The sequence below is a fragment of the Mastigoproctus giganteus genome, chromosome 3 (assembly GCF_048544385.1).
Source record: "Mastigoproctus giganteus isolate SK-2022 chromosome 3, ASM4854438v1, whole genome shotgun sequence".
NCBI classification, from domain to species: domain Eukaryota; kingdom Metazoa; phylum Arthropoda; class Arachnida; order Uropygi; family Thelyphonidae; genus Mastigoproctus; species Mastigoproctus giganteus.
This window is the reverse complement of record NC_143577.1, coordinates 61,351,981-61,373,507: the sequence shown is the minus strand read 5'-3', so window position 1 is coordinate 61,373,507 and position 21,527 is coordinate 61,351,981. Positions and strand designations below refer to the sequence as shown.

Genomic DNA, 21,527 nt, shown 5'->3' with positions numbered 1-21,527 from the left:
ATATGTGTACGTTTCTCGATGTAAAATGTGCTTATTTTTATACCAAAAAAGTATCCAAATAATCATTAGATTTGATGGTAATGATCTTCCTGAGTTGGTATGAAAAAGACACTGTGCGGATTTGTACTTACAATATATATGCATGTTACTGGTGTGGAGAAGGTGCTGATTTTATAATCCCGTATGGAATTCTTCGTGATCTTGTTGCTATAGAGCAGCGCGATCCAAGTCTGTGTTTTTTATGAGATCATGAAAAGATATTTCCGAGGAGGGAGGGAGAGAGGGTATTATATAATATAATGATGAGATTCTGTTTGATAAAGTTGCTTTTCTGGATGAATTTCATTATACGGAGACTATATTATCGTTTGTGGTTATGGCTGTAAGCATCTTATTATCGGCTGCTTAACGTAAAACGCCAGCTCCATTTGCCACTTGTAGGAACACGACACTAACAGTATGTCAGAATATTTCCTACAGGACTGCTAATGCCACTCTGAAGCAAGATTTCTTTTTTTCTAATACGTAGATGAGGCTTCCTATTAAAGAAAAAAGATTTAAAGAACTCTAACACGTTTCCTCTATCATAAAATTGTTCAAAAGATATAATGAACTATTTTCACTTTATAAAGAGACAAATATAGAATTAAAGAGATTAAACATACCCGCCTTTGCTTAACATAATTGAAAGACATACAAGTAATTTAAAAATGAATAACCCGTCATACGCCTTTGCCTGTGAATAAAATCTACTAACCACTGTATATCACGCGAAATCTTCTTTGGGTTCACCACATCCCACCGAAATGTTACAGTTCGCTGATAGCCTTTGATAATTAAGCAGACCACTGTCTGCAGCCTCAACTGTATTGAGGAACTTGAAAAAAACCCCGTAAGATTTAAAAAAAAAATCCACATTATTATTAATGATTTCAATCTGAATTTAATATAAATTAAAGTATCAATCGGCAATGGTCTTTCGTATACACCAAATTTTCCTTCGGTAGCATAGGCTATCTATGCACGCACACTATAAGGCTTCAGCATTGACTTGTATTATTCTGCCTGCCTACTGATGAGCCTCAGGTAGGGTCGAAACCTCGGATAAAAGGAAGAGGATACAAGGGTATTATAATACTGCAGATACTCGGATACAAGGGTATTATAATACTGCAGGCGTATTATAATTATTTCATGTGAAATTCTTTTGCTGTGGGTGATGGCTAAAACACTTATTTCGATTGCATTTGCACTCATCCTTTGATATAATGCGACAGTAAAGAAAGTTAAATTAACTGGTGACATTTTCCAAGATTCGTTATCATTATAAGTCCAAGGAGAAACGAGGGTGGCGCTTGTCAGAATATTACTTGAATATTGAGACTTAATATATAGGTAGAGGAATCGTCTTTAAAATTCTTGTACTCTATTCTCTGGTGGAAAAGCAAATATCACTGAATATTTTCACGACTTAAATAAGCTCGAATGTCTCGTTCTTAAATGGGAACAGTTCAGAGTTGTAGGTTGTAACAGTGAATTAAAAATTATATATATATATATTTTTTTTTTTTTTAGAGATTATATAAAATGTTCAACTGAAGTCACTTTGAGATAGGCTTAATTTGTTCTTATGTACCCCAGTGTATTATTATGTACCTCACTTACACTTAGAAAAATATATTATATAGGGAAATAATTGAAATTCGTCATTGCTGTACTAATTCAAATAACTGACCATAACGCTTATTCTGATGCAGTACTTATACTTTTATATAATGTTCAGTTATAATTTCACTCCGTTTGGAATAGAAAATACCACGTTTCGCCAGTAAGCCTTATCTATTTTAAATAGATATACTACACCTTAGAGATTGACTATAATATGAATTAAATCGAATATGCATTAACATCAACGATTACCTTAGATGACTTTCGAATAATAAATTTTTAATCCTCGTTTTCTGAAAACTTTGATAAATTTCACAAATAATTGAAGTGTTCGAATTCGCCACAGAAAATGAACCCTTGGTATTCCCTCTTCCTTTTATCCGAGGAAAAGGGGGAGTCGATACTTCTTCTATAAAATACTTTGTTGCGTGAATAACCAATGTTAACACCTTCGTAAAATGTGCCTGAGGATACACATTGTACAAGAGAGTCATAAAGGGACGCCGTGTTAAGGGAGGAAGTGGGAGTAACGGGCGAAGTGACAGGCACGCGCTGCCTGCTCCAGTTCTGCATTCCACGTTCGCTGAAAAACGTCTCTGCATATCGTTTAGAAGTACGCACGAGGTAGCTTGTGAAGTGACAACCAGAATGTGGGGTGTGACTCGCGCCCAGTCTACCAACGTATCATATGTGTAAACAACTGTATATTGTGGCAATATAAGCCGACATCCACTCCATAAATCAAGAATGAGACCTCCCATCAACTTGCGCAACGCTGAAAGAGGCCCGAACTACAGACTTTGTTATGAGCATCCACAGCGCATGAGCAGATGGAACCTGTTCGCGGATTTCCGCAGCTTCGGTAGAAATTCCCATCACAAATGTGAAGTTGACCACTGTGTCACTGGGTTCTACGAAATTTCGCCGTAAGATTTAATGCTTCTTGCGATTTTAAGCGATACACTGTGTTTTGTAGCTTTCCGGAAGCAAACATTATGAAGGGCATCGTACTCACATGGAAGCTACTATGCTTCACGTGCATTTTGGCTCTCGTGCGGCCTGTTCCGGAGAAGATTCCGATTGGTGAGTAAACTTACATTAGCTATCTCTGCAAACAAAAGAAAGTGACTATAAATAGTATTTTTAATTGATTCTCCTTAACAAAAACTCTGAATCATTAATATTTCAAAATTAGAAGGCAGCGAAAAGCAAATAATATTTTTCTGTGATTATTTGAGCTGATCGTTAATATTTCACATATTATATTATATCGTAGATTTTCTCTTAAGAGTCGTCATTTTATGTGATATCAAATTATTCTATATGTGTTATATAATATGGAAAAATACATAAAAGAAAGGTTTTTCATATGTCTTCATTATGACAAATGCCATTGTTATAGGCTATGGATAATCCAGAGCACATCCTTGTATTAATATATAATTTCTCGTGTGATGTACTTGAAGTACACCAACTGAGAGAGCAGGAAACTTTTTTTCTTACTTATATATGATGCACGATAGCTGCAAAAGAAAATGAATGCATACTAATTATTTATTTATTATTATTTTATTATTTTATTTTATTTATTGTTTATTTTTATTTGTGTGTCATGGACTACACTTCTAAAATACAAAATCATAGAAATAATATGCGAATTATAAGGAGTAAGACATATATTAACAACTTTAATTATTTTCTTTAAAAATAGTGGGGTGAGCGCGTGAATTGACACATTCCTTTGGGTATACAGTATACCAATATCTTGTGTAGCTTTGCTATAATTTGCGATGACCCCTTGTAAGTATGCTTTACCTCCGAGTTAACGAGCACTGCCGAGAATTCAACAACATTGTATTATTACAATAAAGTACCTTTCATACTCGCATGTACATATTTTTCCAATAAATAAAATGAAAGTATATATCATCCGTAATATTTGATATATTTTAATATTTTATATAAAACTGTCTTTAAACATTTAGAAATAATGTTTGAATAAGTAAATCTTACCGTTGTAGTCTGGATAAATTTGCTTAAAAAATTGGTATTTCAACCAATTTTTTAAGCAAATACTGGATAAATTTTGGTTTTTAGCAATATAAATAACTCTGGGATGCATTTTACAAAGAAATGTGTGTTACCTGTAATACATTACAACGAAACATATTGAAATTAAATTACAAATATCTGTTAACAGCCATGCCGAATTATTATTATAATTATTTCTATATAAATAAACAAACCTTTCCGATAATACTGGATCTATTTTGATATTTGTGCTTCAAAATACTCGTATCGTATGGAGCTTGTTGCCAGAATATCTCAAAATTTCTAAAACTGAAATGTTTTCCTATGGCTTAATGTAGAATAGATGCCAATCAAAGTGTTTATAAAATAGATATATAAATATATATCTATTTCATAAATGCTGTTATGGTGTTAATGCATATAAAATATAAATATATGTATTTAATTAATGTTCTGAACACCAAAATTGCATCACATTACATTGCATATACATTTTAACACTGAATTACATTTAAACTAATATAAATTTAAAGATAGCTCAAAATTATGAACAAAAAACTTAGCATTGCTACATTTCAATAATTTCGCTCTTCGGAAGTTGAAAACTAAACTGTATATTACACTTTAATGAAAATTAAGTAAAATAGGAAGTTTTAGCTTTTATCCAAAAGAAACTATTTGTTTAACTTCGAATAAGAGTTGTTTGTGACAATTCTGAAAAATATCTTGGTCAATGTACATACCATTTACGTGATGACAATTTTAGTATAGACTTCATTCAGTGAATATTTCTATAAAATGATTATTAATGGAACAAGTGTTTTTTTTAAGCGCTCTAATATAATTATATCTGATGTTTTATGGTATAACTAGCTCACTTGAATTGTAAATGCGGTAAAGATATATTATGCAGAGAAAGTCACGTGAAGTTTATAAATAAAACTTATACTAAATAATTCAAATATTCGCTTATTATTCACTCGTGTGTGTTTAAAAAGTAGGGTTTAATAATTTATATTGTATATACCTATTTAGATACATATGTATCTAAATAGGTATATACAATATAAATTATTAAACTATTTGATAATTCCTGCTTACTGAATATACAGTTATTATCCTGAAATTGAAATAAAATTTAAATACCAGAGTAAGCACCATGTATGGAAAGCCATTTATATCATAGAAAACATAATATAAATACTTCATATCTGATAGTTTCCATAAAAAATGTGCGATTTAATTAATAAAGCTTTATATGAATCAAAAAATGCTCCCTCAAACCACAGATATATGTCATTTGTAAAATAAAAAGATTATTGCGTCTCATCTAATTTTGTCATTCAGAATAATATGTTCAGATTTCAATTCAAGTCTCATTCGCGGTATCCACAGTCTTTTTATTCACTATTTGATTAAGAAATTTCATTTCTCGATATTTTACGGCTTTATGAGGGAAAGGAGTGCCTTAACAACTTGAAAAAAATGATCGGTTTAGGAAAACAAATTATCTAAAAATTTCAGTTTTGAAAGCTTACAATTTTCTTGCTTCACTATTCGGAAAACTGACTTAACTCTTAACAGAACTTTCGAAATGTATCCATATAAAGTTGCCAGGATAACCTAGCCATTCAAAAGTTCATTACGGAATGCTTTGAACTCGTTCTAATAGCTACACCACGAGTAAAGTCTAAATAAATGTCTGAAGATCACAAACAATACCACCATTTCTACAACCCATGAAACGGAGCTTTATTAACATATTATTAACCGCGTAGTGAAACAAATATCCTGAATTGGTGATTTTAATAACTGAGTATATTAATAATAACCGCACAAAGGAGGTTATCAATAAGATCAAATTTCTTAAGAATTTGTGGCTTTTAATTTGATTTGTGTTAACAGTCATTTTATTATATAGTATATTGAGATAACATTCATTTAGATTATAAATAATATTGTCAGTTATGTTAATTAGGTTCGTCAATTAGATGCTTTATCTTCGATTACTTCAATTTGTACCGGAAAATACTGTCTTAAGATGTCACTTACCAGTAAATATTAAATAAACTGTTAGTGTAATGAGTTAGGGACTTGCGTTATCAAATCTTATACAGCTAAGAGAATAACTGTTATGTAGGCAAAGTGGCACCATATATCCAGAACAATAACTGAAAAGCTGATATGCTGAGTTCAACTTAAATACTGTTATAAATCCAATTGAACATTTTCACTTCGGCTGATTGCAAAAGAATGCAACTGTAATGTTGCTTTAAACAAAACACACAAGAAGAAATATGAATAAAGAAAAACAATCGATCTTTGCTTTTGCAGTTTCTCTTACAGCTTGGTTGCAATTACGTCCATCTTTCAAATGCAGATTTTATGAACAAGGATGTTTATTGTCATAAATGTCATATATACATACCATTTCCTTCTTCTTGTGACTGTTTCTTAATAACATTTTTCTGAGGAATGTCACAGTCGTCTGGCTATGACATTTCTCATTAAACCTGACGTCCATCAATATATAATTACAGAGGAGCAGGAAGTGTTAACATTCCTTCGTTTATATCTCTTCAACCGTAAACAATAGCACATACCTGAGTAGACCTGCCAGCTAAAGAAAGATGAGTTAGAATTGAATTTTCGAAGTAAATCAATAAATGCATTAAAGCAAAGACATTGTAAAAACAAGATTCTGTTTATCAAAAGAGCTATTTAGGATTGTTTACTATTACCAGGATTTAGTCACTGATTTTATAATTTCTTTGTTTGTTTCTCGTTTTCAGGACATTAGTTTCTTTTAATAAATCCAAATTATAGTACCCACCATATTGTTCACGTAGGTATATGACTTATACTATATATATATATATATATATATATATATATATATATATATAAGTCAAGAACTTTGTAATTACAACAACTTATGAAGCTGATTAGCAATGTTGAAGCCCTAATCAAGAATAGCACTGCTCAAGAAATGGAACGCAATCCATATAAGAGTCCATGCAGTAATGGAATGAACAGGCAATGTAACATCATTTCATTAGCTACTAAGCAATACGCAGTTCAATAGAAGATAAGTCCGAACCAATATCTTCAAGAAGCAAAGCAACCATTCGCTATTCAACCGTCGCCATCACAAGCGGTAGGCTCGCATGGTGGTCTAATCCTACTCATGAGCTCCCAATTTCTCAGACACGAACCCAACCAACCAGAGCGACAGATTACAAATTAAAAATTAAGACTGGTCCCTAAATGCCACCCTCTACTCAACATCCAAATCAATTTCATAGTTGGCTCACCAATTCATATAGGTCGCAAACCACTATAAGAAATATTCTCCAGTTGCAGGCAACTTCCGATCTCCTGTTTGAATTTATCACAAGATAGTTTCCACACACTTGTTCGAATGAAGCGCTATTCATGTTGTACAATAACCAAAGTTGAAGAGTCATTCCTTAGTCAGGTAACCTATTGGCATATAACTAAGAGCCGGACATTTTCACCGACAGTTTAACCATTGGCATTTGTCCATTTACAAAAAGCAATGTTTTTCTTCAGGTCAGCACACAAACAACCGCACAAAGATATGTCATTCATCTCACAAATTACCTACTGTGGTTTCAGTTGTAAAGAGTTTAGTTTAAAATATTGTTACCTACATGTAAATAGTGAGAATAAGTTGTCCTGTACAATACAGAGACGAAAAAATTAAACTTCAGTAGAGCCTCTTAAATATAATGATAACATGGATATACGTGCTGGTATCATGGAGTACTAATCTCAAGAAATAGCTTACTGTAATGATCACTAAGTGTTGTTTCTTAATGAGTTTAAAAGCAGCAATACTCTTCGTTGCTGGTTTCCATACTGATAGTACTTTAAAAGATTTGGTGGAAGTCCCAACTGGGAAATTCTGTAAAGTCTATAGACATTTATTTAAAAAGAAAAATAACTCTTGATTGCAAATGGTTATTTCGTATTATCAATTTTAACGAAACCTTTAGCAAAAAAGAAATAAATTATGTACCAGTAATAAAAAAAAACCAAACAAACAAATGATTTCTCGGAATTTCTCCAAGAGAGAGAGAGAGAGAGAGAGAGAGAGAGAGAGAGAGAGAGAGAGAGAAAAGGACTTCTGGGTATGGAATGAAAATCCATAAACTGCTATCTTATATATTTCTAACTTCACAGCTTCATATATACGGTTTTGGCGATTTTAATTATGAATTATTTAGAATCTGTTGGCCCGCCCAAAGCATTTTAATTAATATTCACGAATCATAATTAATGAAGAGAAGGATTGTATTTTCGATAGCGTTATGCTAAGGACACTATTAAATTTCGGAAACATGCATTCTTAAGATGTAGGTCATAGAGTTTAATGTCAAAAAGGCATTTTGATTTGGAAAATATCAAAAGATTTCAAGCTACTAAAAGCTCCAAAATAAAAGTTGAATAAAAAATAATACCACCCCTTCGTTACCTATTAGTAATGAGAAATTTTCAGGCTGACTATGTTCTCTGGAATTCTTTGCAATATTCTTCATGATATTAGAGAGATAGGCAGTGTGATAGTGAGAGGTTAACTATTATTTCTTCAAAATCTCAGCACAGTTTGAGATATATTAGTCACTAATTATTAACTAAAAATCAATGTATTAATTTAGGTGTTTTAGCCTTTTGGCAGAAAAAAAACATTTACCTTTTCTGAAGAGTTGATCTGACTGACTGAGATTCCAATTAAGATTTCATTTTTCACAGCTACGTGAATTTTCGTACAGATACTCTGCGCCAATCAAATGATCCACAATTAACCTTAAGACTTCATCAGATAGTAAAACAGAAAACAACGGAAGCTATTTTTACAAAAAATGACTGTATAAATATTGTCCATATTCATCTGGTCATAATATTGTTTTTAAGAATGTCTGAATTAGTAAAGTTTCAATTATCTTGTAAATAAGTCAAATCAGACAATTCAGAACTTATTTTAAAATTTCCAAATAGAAAACAATCGTTAGGGTATATTTATTATAAGCACATAAGGAACTTGTGGGTTTCTCAATACGAATTAAGCAAATCATCGCAGATATACTGGCACGAAATACGTGCTTGCTAATCAGACAATCTAATGTTATCATAAAGTCGATGTCCGCAGTCAAATTAACAGTCTGACCAAGAAGAGGAAATGAAATTCTTGACGTGTTACATATTGACTGCAGTGATCGTTCATAGAATGCATGGTAAATAGCTTCGTAGTTATAGAGGTGTGTCACGAATTAATCTTCAGTTCTGTATCGAACTGTATTATGCATTCACTCTTGGTAATTAGTGCGATGTTACCACTTTGGTAAGAAATTTAAAGAATGATCAGATTGATTCTTTAAACATAAGCTTAGATTAACCACACGTTGCTCTGGATAACTTTCGTTGAAACCAACATTTTAAATTGAAATACATTTAAGTAGTTATCGAAATTTTTCAATTTTTGGCAGCTCTATATAAACTGAATTACTCGAATTCGACCCTGTATGACAGTATAATATTAGATTGTCTCAGTAAATATTTAACGTGTCCTAAATTTCTCCAACAAATGTTCTGCAACCTGAAATACTGGGAGGAAATAATTTCTTATGAATGGTAACACTTTTGTACTGAAACGAAGTTCAGCTCATATATAAACGAGCGGTGACTGTAAATGTTGCTATACAAGTTGTTTAAAAATCAAGATTTATGGTAAGGTGGATATAGGAAAAAATATTACTAATCTCTGTGAAAAAAACCAAAAATGATAGTATGAAAGTGGATATTTCTATTATAATAACAGAATGTATTATAGCACAGAATTTATAATTTCATATAAAAAAACTTTGATCCAAGCCGGAGGCGGGATTCGAACCCGTGACTTTTGGGTTGAACAGGCAGGCACTTTACCCACCCGGCTAGCCCGGTCGGCCTAGAAAGTTTGTAATCGTGGACCTGCCTTCAAGAAATATGTGTAGCTTGTAGGTGTTGCGTGTCGTGGTTGAAAGAGTGTTTCACTGGTGTTGATTTAAATGTTTTTTCCTCCATTCTAACAGTGTCTTATTTAACACTGCATCTCAAACCCACAGTTGTAATAGAGGCTCATCTATAGAGCCTTGAGTTTCGCTCGTAATTTGTACACATATCTATTAAAAATTAACTCTGCTCTTTTATGTTCTGTTAAATCTTGTTCTTCAATTATCTCCATTTCCTGAAAGCTTTTTGTTTCGATGAGAATTGGGGCTTCAGCTCCTTCCTGAATCATGAAATGGTGTTCGCATATATTATCTAGCCTTGATGCCTCTTTCTGCAATTCCTGCCAGTTTGTGGATTAAGATACTGATTGTTTCACTTAGATCTTTGCTAAATAGAACTTCTTTGAATTTTTAGGCAACTTTTTATAACTTATGTTGTTGCCTTGCAGTCAAACGCCAGTGGTTTATGTTATGATTTGTATATATATATATATGTCAGCGGCTTGGGAACAACGTCTAAAAATTTGCGAAACCACATCCAGGTTATTACAGCCAACCATTTCCTTCGGTCACTGTTTTCTTTAAGATGGTTCAACTCCTCTCTAATTCCTCGCTTTCTTTCCTTCTATTTTTGTTCTGTCCATGATTACGTAGCAAGTGATGACGATGCATCGAGCATTCTGGATTGCGTTGTTAATGACTAATGTTAGCAGTTTTTCTCTGCTTTCTTTGTTATGGCATGGTGGGAATTAAACTAGAATTATTTGTAATATTTTGAACTTGAGTTTGAAAGAGTTGCTAATAGCTGTCAAAAATTACTTCATCTGCATTTTGATGGCATTTATCTTACCTTCTTTTATACATAATTCAAAAGGTATTAGGATCTAACTACATTTTGCATTGTGTTATAAGACAAAAATGTAGAGAGGCGTATATTAATAGGTCTATTATAATCAACTGGGCTAATATAAAGCTCTGCATGCCAATACTGAACTCATCACACTTCATACAGATTCTACAAGCTCCTCCGCGGAATCTAGATACAATTGTGATGAATCGGGTTTCCCTCTAACCCATAAAACAAGAGAATCAACTAATTAATGTCGAAAGAGAAGCAAGCATTGCGATATTGCACACCGAAACCTTTAATTTTAATAAAAAAATCGGATGTGATTTCAAACTTCTTACTGTATAAAATTGGGACTCGTCCTCCTTTTCTCTCGATTACTTCTAGGATTTGCCTCCACTCCATATGTGTATTATTCTTTGTTATTGGATAAAAGGTGCCACTTAGGTAGATGAAATCATGCCTGCAGTCGAGGAGAATTGTGTCCAATGTCTACAGACATTGCACACAATGTATAACACGACCGGCAATACGCCTACACGCGATATACGTACTACTTCTCTATGACTGACAGGTATAGACCTGTCCAGACGTGTGACTTCTCGAGATCTGCAAGTCAGGTAGCTGTATAAACCTGCGAAGTGTTTCTTCAGCATTCTTTTGTTTCCTAGTGCAGCTGTGCTAACTAGTATCTGCTTATACTACGATTTTCATGTACTGTGCTTGACAATGACAACTCGTGGTTATGTGAACAATCCAAATATATTTTATTATATTTGCGGTAAATATATTGTAACGAAACAAAAGCATATCATTTATGAAAGATGCATATATGCCGCATATTTTAAAAGTAAATTAGATGACTGTGATACAGGTTTGGCATCCATAACATGTGCTGTACATGTGTCGAGTCGAGGGCTTGCGATTGTGAAAATGAGACAAGAAAGCCATAATATTTGCCATTCCCATGGTGTGGATGGAACCTCAGGATCATATTAATGACTGCTACATTTGTTCCGCAAAGTCATAACGCGAAGAACAAGAAGAGCATTGTGTATCCCAACAACACTACTATAGCTGTAAGGCCTGAACCTCTAACCGTCCCATCTTCACCAGTGGTTCTTGAACATATTACATCACATCCCATATCTGATTTGTAATCTAGATGATATAAGCCTCCTGATATAAGTTGTGACAGCCGAGCCGATATTGTGACTAAAAAATTCACAACTGTTGCCACATCTTCCAACACAGAAGTGAACTCGAGGATCTCATTGCTTAAATACAAATCAAAGCAAGAATTTTTGTTCGACCTGAAATCGGAAAGCTGCTGACAGAGTCTGTATTTGAAGAATCCGTGAACCTAACTGAAGGGAATAGCTTTAAAATGTGGTACGCAATTTTTGGAGAAAAATGAACACCCAATTATGAAAAAATCTCTGCTGGTGGAAATGATTATTCTGGAAAGTTCAGGAAACCAGGGTACAATATGAGCGTTCAGGTACAATTCTTGCTTTGATTTTTATGTATTTAAGAAATGAGAATTTAAAGCAAACATACTTCAAAAAAATTACTGAAAAGTGATTATCTTTCCGATCAAGATATCCATATCAACCTTACTCTTGCATTTCTATTACAAACGCATGCAGGGCCACTCATGTAGCCTTTTCTTCCTATATTTCTTTTTAATCACAAATTTAATAAAATTTGTGAAGATTTGTTTCATTAAATCTCTCACCACGAGATCTTTGACTTAACTTTTCTGTAATTTACCATGGGTAGGTTGGAACGTTAGTATGTTGTCCAACTACAGTTGGATGCTAAAAAGGGAATAGCCACCAAAACTAGTTGCTTAGGAAAGTCAAAAAGGCAAACGTTTAACTCGTAAAATATATAAGAAATCCAAATTGCGACCATTTATGATTGACAGAATGGCGTATCCTTTAATAGTTCTAATTTTACATATTTTTATATAAAAAATATTTTTACAAAAGTTCTGTCGTGATAGAGCAAATTTCAACCAATTTTTAAATTTTCATAAAGAGGTACCTCAGATTTCTTAGGAATAAAGCATCAAAGGACGTTTCTTAAATTCAAGACAGGCGTTATAACATATTATAGTAGTGCTAAATAATAAAATCACGGGGTGTTTTAATTTACGTATGGTTTGTCGAAGAGTAAAACCAAAAAAAAATGTCATTTAGAAAGCGCGTCCAAAGTTTCCTACGAGGCGATTCTGTAAGATATTTTGATCAAAAATCATTCTCAAAATGATTATCTTTCCGATCAAGATATCCATATCAACCCTACTCTTGCATTTCTATTACAAACGCATGCAGGGCCACTCATGTAGCCTTTTCTCCCTATATTTCTTTTTCATCACAAATTTAATAAAATTTGTAATAGGACGAGAAGGAGAACGCTGGGTGAGAAGGCTTATAAAAATCTATAAAACGCGAAATTTCCAGTTTTTTTATAACTCCATCCGCATGCACTACTAAAGAACAGAGGATGCGAAATCTCTCACGTACGGCTTTAATTTAACCCTCCTTCCATCCCCATACACCGGCCCGCTGTTTCACATAAAGTGAAAACATTTTCCTTTCATCTTAAGACATTATTCTTTATCTAACCCTCCTGCCACTCCCCGAACACCGTTCTCATTGTTATGTGTAAAGTGAAAAGGTGATCTTCCGCACTCCTTCCAAAGTCTTTAGTAACTCTGTCCGGAGTACGCGAAATCAAACTCCACCTTTTAACTCTCGTACCATCCCAAATCGCCCTAATATTTCACGTAAAGTGAAACAGTGATAGTTTACTTTCTGTAAGACTTATTCTTTTTAACTCTCCTGCCATTCCTCGAACACTACTCTCAACCCTCAATCCTCCTCAACCGTTTTCAACCCTCCTGCCATTCCCCAAACGCGGTTCTCATTGTTACATATAAGGTGGAAAGTGATCTTCGGCACTCCTTCCAGAGTTCCAGTTATTTGTAACTCTATAGGAAGTAGGCGAATTCATACTCCACCTTTAACCCTCCTTCCATCCCCATGCGCCACCAAAGTACTGAGAACGCGAAATCTCTCACACACCGATATAATTTAACCCTCCTGCCATCCCCATACACCGGCCCACTGAGGTGTACATGAAAAGTGAAGAAGTGATATTTTCCTTTCTGCAGAATAATCTCAAGGCTTTTACCCTCCATGCAACCCCATGATCCTCCAAATCTAAGGTCTGAATGATTTCTCACGATTAGATTCTGGATGAATGAATCTAATCGTGCGATTCTTTATATACTTTTCAATAAATGAAAATGAAAACAATTAAAGGAAATGAATTTTGAGACAACGGAACAATGACGTAATAATTGTATTATTATATTTGTTGCCCTTGTTCCATAACTGTTTTCGTTATACTACTAATTCATAATGGGAAATTGGATATCTTTCGTGATTCCATACCGCTTAGCCTACTTCCAATCCTGTTCTCTACAGTATCGTAAAATTTCCTGAGATTTCTTGGTAAATTTGCATTGGCATCATATGGCTGGATAAAACCTGGTGTAAAATCCTCTTCTTTTGATGCGATTTTTAAAATATCCGTTATGCGCCTAACTCTATATTTTTTACAATGCATATTCTTGTTGGGTCATAACATTATTACAGATAAACATTGACCTTTTGCTCAACATACAGTTATCAATAAGAGATGGGTAAACTGTAACCTACTGGAAATTTTGTTAAATATTCGTTTGTTAAATATTATATTCTTATTTATTACCACAGCCACCAAATACGAAGTACACTTAGTGGGGGTCTACAAGGATGCGTATTGTCTACCTATATCTGCTCTGACAGCTGCACTCCAACCCTTCTTATTTTTTAATTCTGCCTTCTCATCCTCTGTCAACGTAATTAAAATTTATTTCGTATTAAATGGTGCGGATAGTATTCTTATAATCCAGGAAGCGATTAATGGGAAGCTTGATAATGTTGAACGCTACCACAACATGATCCTTATATGGATTGATCCTAAAAAAATCCATGTTCCTTATAAATCCAAATATGGATTGTTAGCGTTACCATCAATTCCTTTACCACCTAGATGTCAGTTCTCGTTGCAACACTCAGTATTATCCCATGGAGATAGATCTTAAAAGAAAGAAATATCATCGCCTTTCCTCAACTTTTTGCTTGTCGAATGGATTCGCCAGATGGATATCTGTTTAAAGATCCAGCGTTACCCATCAGAGCTGCGGAAGAGGTATGACAAATATGGCGTCCGTTTTCAGATATATTTGAGGACAATATATTTGTTCTCCAAATCGAGTATAAATAGATACCACTGAAAGTGTATTCATTATAATATCAGAGTACAGTTTCGAGTATGTGCAGCTTACTCGAAACTATACTGTGTTTCAGTATAAATTGATATCACCGAAAAATTTAAGTTCTCCTCACACAACACAAAGCACGATATATTAATACGCCTTCCTCGTTGGGCATTTCTTCTCGAAATTTTGAATACACATTTAAAATATTTTGCTTAAACTTGCTCTTCAACAGTTTCCAAAGTTTATTTCAGAGAAGCATAAATATTTCAGATTGCGGTGATGGTGACCCTTACGCATTATCGTAATGTTTAAAAACACTTATTAATAAATATTTTAGTAGTGCTAAACAATAAAATCACGAGGTACTTAATTTTACTTTTGATTTGTCGAAGTGTTAAACTATAAAATGCCATTTAAGAGAGCAACAGCGTTCTTAATGCATTCCAGTTTCCCATGAGGCGATTCTGTAAGGCACTTTGATCCCAAATCATTCGCAAAATAACAAGTATTATTTATAATGATTGAAATATCTTTCTAATCCAGATATCCATATCACCGTACTCTTTCATTTCTATTACATACGCATGCAGGGAACACTCACGTACTCCTTCTTTTTCCCCTATATTTCTTTTCCATTTGAACCGATATCGAATTATAAGTTAGAACGCAACTTTTCTCGTAAGGGAAACTAATAATAATTAAAAATCTATTAAAATTCGTTACATAGGATGAGAAGAAGAACGCTGAGTGAGAAAGCTTATCAAATTCTATAAAACTCAAAACAATTATAGCAGTTTAAATGTAATATTGTCACTGGTACGCCGACCGCATTTTGTGACTTGGCTGAAGTGGATACGAAGAATAATGTACAGAAAACTGTAGAAAGAAGTATACATATATAAATCTGTAATTCACTTGAATGGAATATTCTACATTGGATCATTAAAACGGATTGAAATACTTCAAAAAGGTAGGCGCACGATGTGTCGTGTCTTGCTAATTATAGGTGGGAGTTTACTCTGTATGGGCAATGACGCCCATGTCGTTTCAGAGAGAATGACATTATGGAGGATTTTTGTGCAGATGGACTTTGGACGTTGCTGCTTACTTTGAATGGATGTACCTCATTCTCTGTATGATACAGTGAATTGGATATGTAACACTGTATATATGACATTGTAATATACGGCAGAGTTAGCCAAATTTTACAGGGAACGCCTGGTACAAAAACAAAAAAAAAAAAGCTTCAACTGGAGCAGCACACTGGTTTATAAATCTGTGTAGGTCTCATGGGTATCAGAAAAAGTTAATATTTACTAGCAGAGGAGACATATGCTGTGCGCACTGTAATCTACAGGCCAGGTGATTGTGAAGATTATGATGAGAGCCTCTGCATGCAAATGGAATGGGAAAGTAAGCGTGAATGTCTTATGGGTGATTTCAATTTGCCTCTAATTGATTGGAGCAAATGTGAAAGAAACTCCACATGGGGGACACAATTTTTAAATCAACTAGATGATTATTATTTGGGATTATTATTTCAGGGAAAGTACTATGGAAAACAATACTCTAGATCTCATAATCATCCATGAACCAGATGACCTAATAGGGCGGAGAGTACAGGAACCAGTAGCAGGAAGTGATCACGATGGACGATGAAGAGAGAGATAGCAGTAGTTAATGGAATGGGTTGTAATTTCAGGAAAGGAAATTACTACGGATTGAGATGCAACATGGCCTCTATTAAATGGGTAGATATCTCACAGAGAGCAAATACAATTGAATTATGATATACCTTTTAAAACATTAATCACATAAGCCTTGAATGCTTATATACTATCAAAAAATACTCCACGAGGAGGATTCCAAGTTGAATTAATAATGAAGTTGCCAGATAACTTGAGCAGAAAAAGACGGCATGGAAAAATTACAGAGCAATAAAAGGTACTGATTACTATAACAGCTACAAATTGATCTGTAACAATGCCACTGAAAGGGTTACGTTGGCAAAGGCAGATTATGAGAAATTGTTGGCAAAGAGGTGGGATAAGGAATTCTTCACATATATAAATGCAAAGAAGCGAAGGATAAACCTGATCGGACTCTTATTTAATGGGCGTGGGATAGTATTAGATACCCCAGCTGAAGTTTCAGATGAACTCAACAGTTACTTTGCATCGATATTTACAGCAGAAAAACCCTTCACGTGAATGAGAAATTCTGGGAGTGAAGTTGAAAAAAATGTAATTAATGATGTTGAAATTTCACACGTTCATTTAATGAAAAAACTTTCCAGCCTACATGGCAGAAAGGCTCCTGGGGTTGATAGCATTTACCCTATAATCTTAAATAAGGCAGCAAGTGAGTGCATTGAATCATTGAGGCTAATTATGCGAGTATCGTTGGATTGGAAAAGTGCCAATATATAAGGGCGGTTCTAAGAGTGAAGTGGGAATTTACCGGTCGGTTAGTCTAACTTCAGTAGTAAGGAAAATCATGGAGACTATGATCAGGGGTGGAATTCAGGATCACTTAGATAGAAATGGAATTCTGAAGGATACTTAGCATGGTTTTGTAAAGGGAAAATCATGTTTAACTAATCTGGTTAGCTATTTTGACATGATCACTCAAAAGCTGGACTTGGGGAATAATTTCGAAGTTGTTTATTTGGATTTCAAAGCATTTGACTCAGTCCCACATGAACGGTTACTTTATAAGCTGGAACAGGTTGGAATCATAGGCAAAATCTTTAGCTGGATGGCTTCAGGGCAGGAGGCAGAGGGTTGTGATAAATAGCTATTCCTCAGATTCGGTTGATGTAAGAAGTGAGGTTCTCCAAGGATCAGTATTAGGACCACTATGATTTTTGATTTTCATAAATGACATGGATGAAGGGACAGAGGGCGTGATGTCTAAATTTGCAGATGATGTAAAGATTGGTAGAGTAGTTAATGATTTCCGCCAAGCAGAGCTTCTTCAGAATGACCAAGATAGACTTCAGGAATGGTCAGAAAAATGGCAGCTATGCTTTAATCCAGCAAAGTGTAAGGTATTGCACCTGGGGAATAGTAACCCTAAAATAACTTATACACTTGGCAGATTTAACTAAAGTCGGTAGAGGAGGAAAGAGACTTCAGTATTACGATACGGTCGAATATTAAGTTCTCCGAGCATTGTAGACTGGTTGCAAGGAGGGTCTCCGCGGTAGCACAGTGGTATCGTCACCGTCCTCCCCACACCAAGTGGAAAAGGCCCGGGTTCGAATCCCGTCGATGACGCGAGGGAATTTAATGGGCTTTTTTCATTCCGTGGCTGAGTTAGTCGGCCTCAGGCGTAGATAGCAAGGTTTTTATTCCCTAGGAATTGGGTTTTTTTCGTCCAGCAAACAGGCAAATCGACCAGCGAACACACGCAATTTACAGACAAATAAATATATGGATAGATGTAAGAAATTAGGTGGCCTTAATATAATTTATTTTTTTTTTGTTGCAAAGAGGGTCCATGGTGTCCTATCGGTGATTTATCGAACAATCGCTAGTAGAGATAAGGACGTCATAATCACATTACATAAGGCTATTGTTAGACCACATAATCACATTACATAAGGCTATTGTTAGACAACATAATCACATTACAGAAGGCTATTGTTAGACCACATTTGGAATACTGTGTTCAAGTATGGAGACCGCATCTAAAGAAAGACATTGTTCTTCTTGAAAGTGACAAAATACGGGTAACTCGCCTGGTAAGATCGGCAAAAGGGCGTCCATATGAGGAAAGACTTCGAATATGTAGGTTGCAGAGCTTGGAAACTAGGCACCTTAGAGGAGACTTCATTGAGGTGTTGAAGGCTCTGAGTTTCAAAAGCAAAATGAATGAGGACGAAATTTTCACGGTTATAAATGATGCTAGAACTAGGGGTCATAATTTCAAGTTACAGGGGAGTTATTTAGACTGGATTGCAGGAAGTTTTATTTTAGCCAGCGAGTTATAAATTACTGGAATAAGTTACTTGCATGGGTGGTAGAGGCTGATAGTCTGGAGAAATTCAAAGGTCAGCTGGATACGTACGGGTTACCTACGCGAGGAGGGAAATGCATGGGTTGTCCATTTACTTTTCTCTTATTAATTATTATTATTTTTTTTAAAATTTTCTTATTATTAATTTATTTTTATTCTTATTATTTTATTTTGTTTTTTTGTTATTTAATTTAATTTAATTTATTATTATTATTATTATTTTTTTTTTTTTTTTTGGCTGGTGCAGCATAAGCCATAGGCTTCCTTGCACTATGTGGCCATTACTAATATTAATAAGTGGATTCATGTGTCTATTCCTTTAATTACTGCATTGTATAATATGGCGGTGATGCCAGAATTTGGTAGAAAACGCTTAGTATAATAATTTAAAAAAAAGTACATTAAATAACTGTCCTTCCCACACCGAATTAAAAAGGCCCTCTTTCGAATACTTGTAAATGACGTGAGGAACGTTTATAAGCTTTTTTCACTCCGTGGCTGTATAGTTAGTCTTAGGCGTGGAGAGCACGGTTCCCACCTCCTGAAATTCGACTTTTTCTTGAAAAAGTCGAATTTTCAGGCAAATTGGAAAGGTAACACGCACAATTTATGGATATAATAACTTCGACGTATAAGTTAGTTCTTGTGTCGCCATATAGAACATATTTTAAAACTAAGTAATTTGGCTGTGATGCGGGGAAAGTCTCTAAACGTCCCTTCCTTCCAAAAAAGGCCATTTTCCAAACAATGTTAGAATAAAAGCGATTGAAGTCACTTTTCTACCCAATGTCCAAATACAAGTATAGTATGTGGTCGTGCTCATATATGTTACGTACACTACGCAGCATACTTTATAAATTTTACTAATTATCTGTTTTCTAACATTATTAAATTGTATCCAGTGAAATTGTACACTGGATACAATTTAGAACTTTAAATATTTTATCCACTTAATATCAAGTAGATATGATCTTATCACACCAAATACTGAGAATTCACCTACATTATATAGTTCTAAGCAATAATAGCCCTAAAAAGAAAATTGCGCTCAATTGGTCTTTGACAATAATAAATGTAAATAAGTTAGACTACCTCTACAGAATGCACATTCAGATGATTGTTCGATTTCTTCTTGAAACCATTAGCTTTAAACATATACAACTTTACAATAAAAAGTCGTAAAAATGGATAATCTACTTCTAGTCAAATAGTTTCAATTTAAAAAATTGCAGTATATTGAAGTGAACAAGTAAGATCCCTCCTGTTCCGATTTTCATCAAAGTTATTGACTAGGGAATCCAAAGGAAGCTGTGAATGTTTGCTGAGAATTTGAAGATAGGAAGGGTGTTTAACAATTCCAGCCAGGCCATGTTGCTTTAAAAAGACTTGGCTCGGTAGCAGGTATGGTCCAAGAAATAGCAACTAATATTTAATCCTTCTAAATGTACGGTTATATATCTTGGTAACAGAAATCCTAAAGTCACGTATAAGCTAGAAGAGGGGGAAAATAGTGGTTCGGGACGAAAAAGATTTAAAATTTACAATTCAGTGGGACATGAAATTTTTCAATCAGTGCAAAACATTGGGCTAAGAAGCCACATTGGGTCCCGATCATGATTTTCAAGGTTTTTGACAGAATGGAGTGGTGTTATCCATATATAGAAAACGATGGTTAGATTACATTCGGAATGTTGTATTCAGGACGGGGGTTGCAGCCAAAAATATATAGAAGTTTGGAGAGAGTTCAAAGAAGGGCGACCAGATGAGTGCACATTCCAAGAACAGCTTATACGGTGTGGACTGCAAAGTTTGAAAGCTAACCATCTAAGGGATGGTCTGACCGAAGTGTATAAACGGGTTGTCGAACATTGAAAAATCCCTAATTAGATGATTCCCTTATGAGAATGGGAACAGCATAAATATTAGGGATGGATTTTATTTTTATTTTTTTTTTTTTGACTTAGCTGCTGCTGAAAAATTTCACTTTCTTGCATCATTTGGACCTATTAATATGAAGTAAATTGAAAAATTAATTATTACTAAAAATTTAATGTGATTCACCTCATCCCTTTTCACAGTAAAAAGGAAATTATTGAAATGAGGGAATACACAATGGTTCTTCCTACTTATTTGATCCGATTCGTGACTTTGCTTCACCAATTACGATAGAAAATGCGTATCGTAATGTAATATTTGCTGTACTTCATTCTGAGATGAGGAAATATTCATATGGGGAAATTCTTGGGATTTCATGCTAATTGTTATTGAATAACTTCAGATTTCATTTGTGTTCATTTAAAAGTGCAAAAATGAATAAAAATTACGTAGAAATATGCATATTGTGTGCGTAATCCTACTTCTAAATATATACAAGGTTAAAATCCCATATATTTGTGAAGAGAATTATTAATAATAATGTATTACATAATTTGATTTATTCTTAATATTAATGTATATATTAGTAATACCAGTATTATTACTTTTCATAATATGAAGTTAGTATTTATAATGGATTCTTTCTTAATTAATATATAGAATTTATCTTTAGGAAGATCTCGTCCCAAAGATAAAAATGCTGTATAAGGTTCTTAATAGAGATGAAGACATCTTC

The 21,527-nt window shown here is 34.1% G+C and overlaps 1 protein-coding gene across 2 annotated transcripts in view; it reads left to right on the top strand.

Moving 5' to 3' along the window:
- Positions 1-2,552: 2,552 nt before the first annotated feature.
- LOC150088046 (glutamate receptor 1-like) overlaps positions 2,553-21,527 on the top strand; it is a 630,662-nt gene continuing 611,687 nt past the window's right edge. For both annotated transcript variants that reach the window (XM_090369308.1, XM_090369309.1), the window contains exon 1: positions 2,553-2,751. In XM_090369308.1, coding sequence (XP_090225434.1) covers positions 2,664-2,751 — 88 coding nt within the window. In that variant the 5' untranslated portion in view covers positions 2,553-2,663. The remainder of the gene's footprint in view (positions 2,752-21,527) is intronic.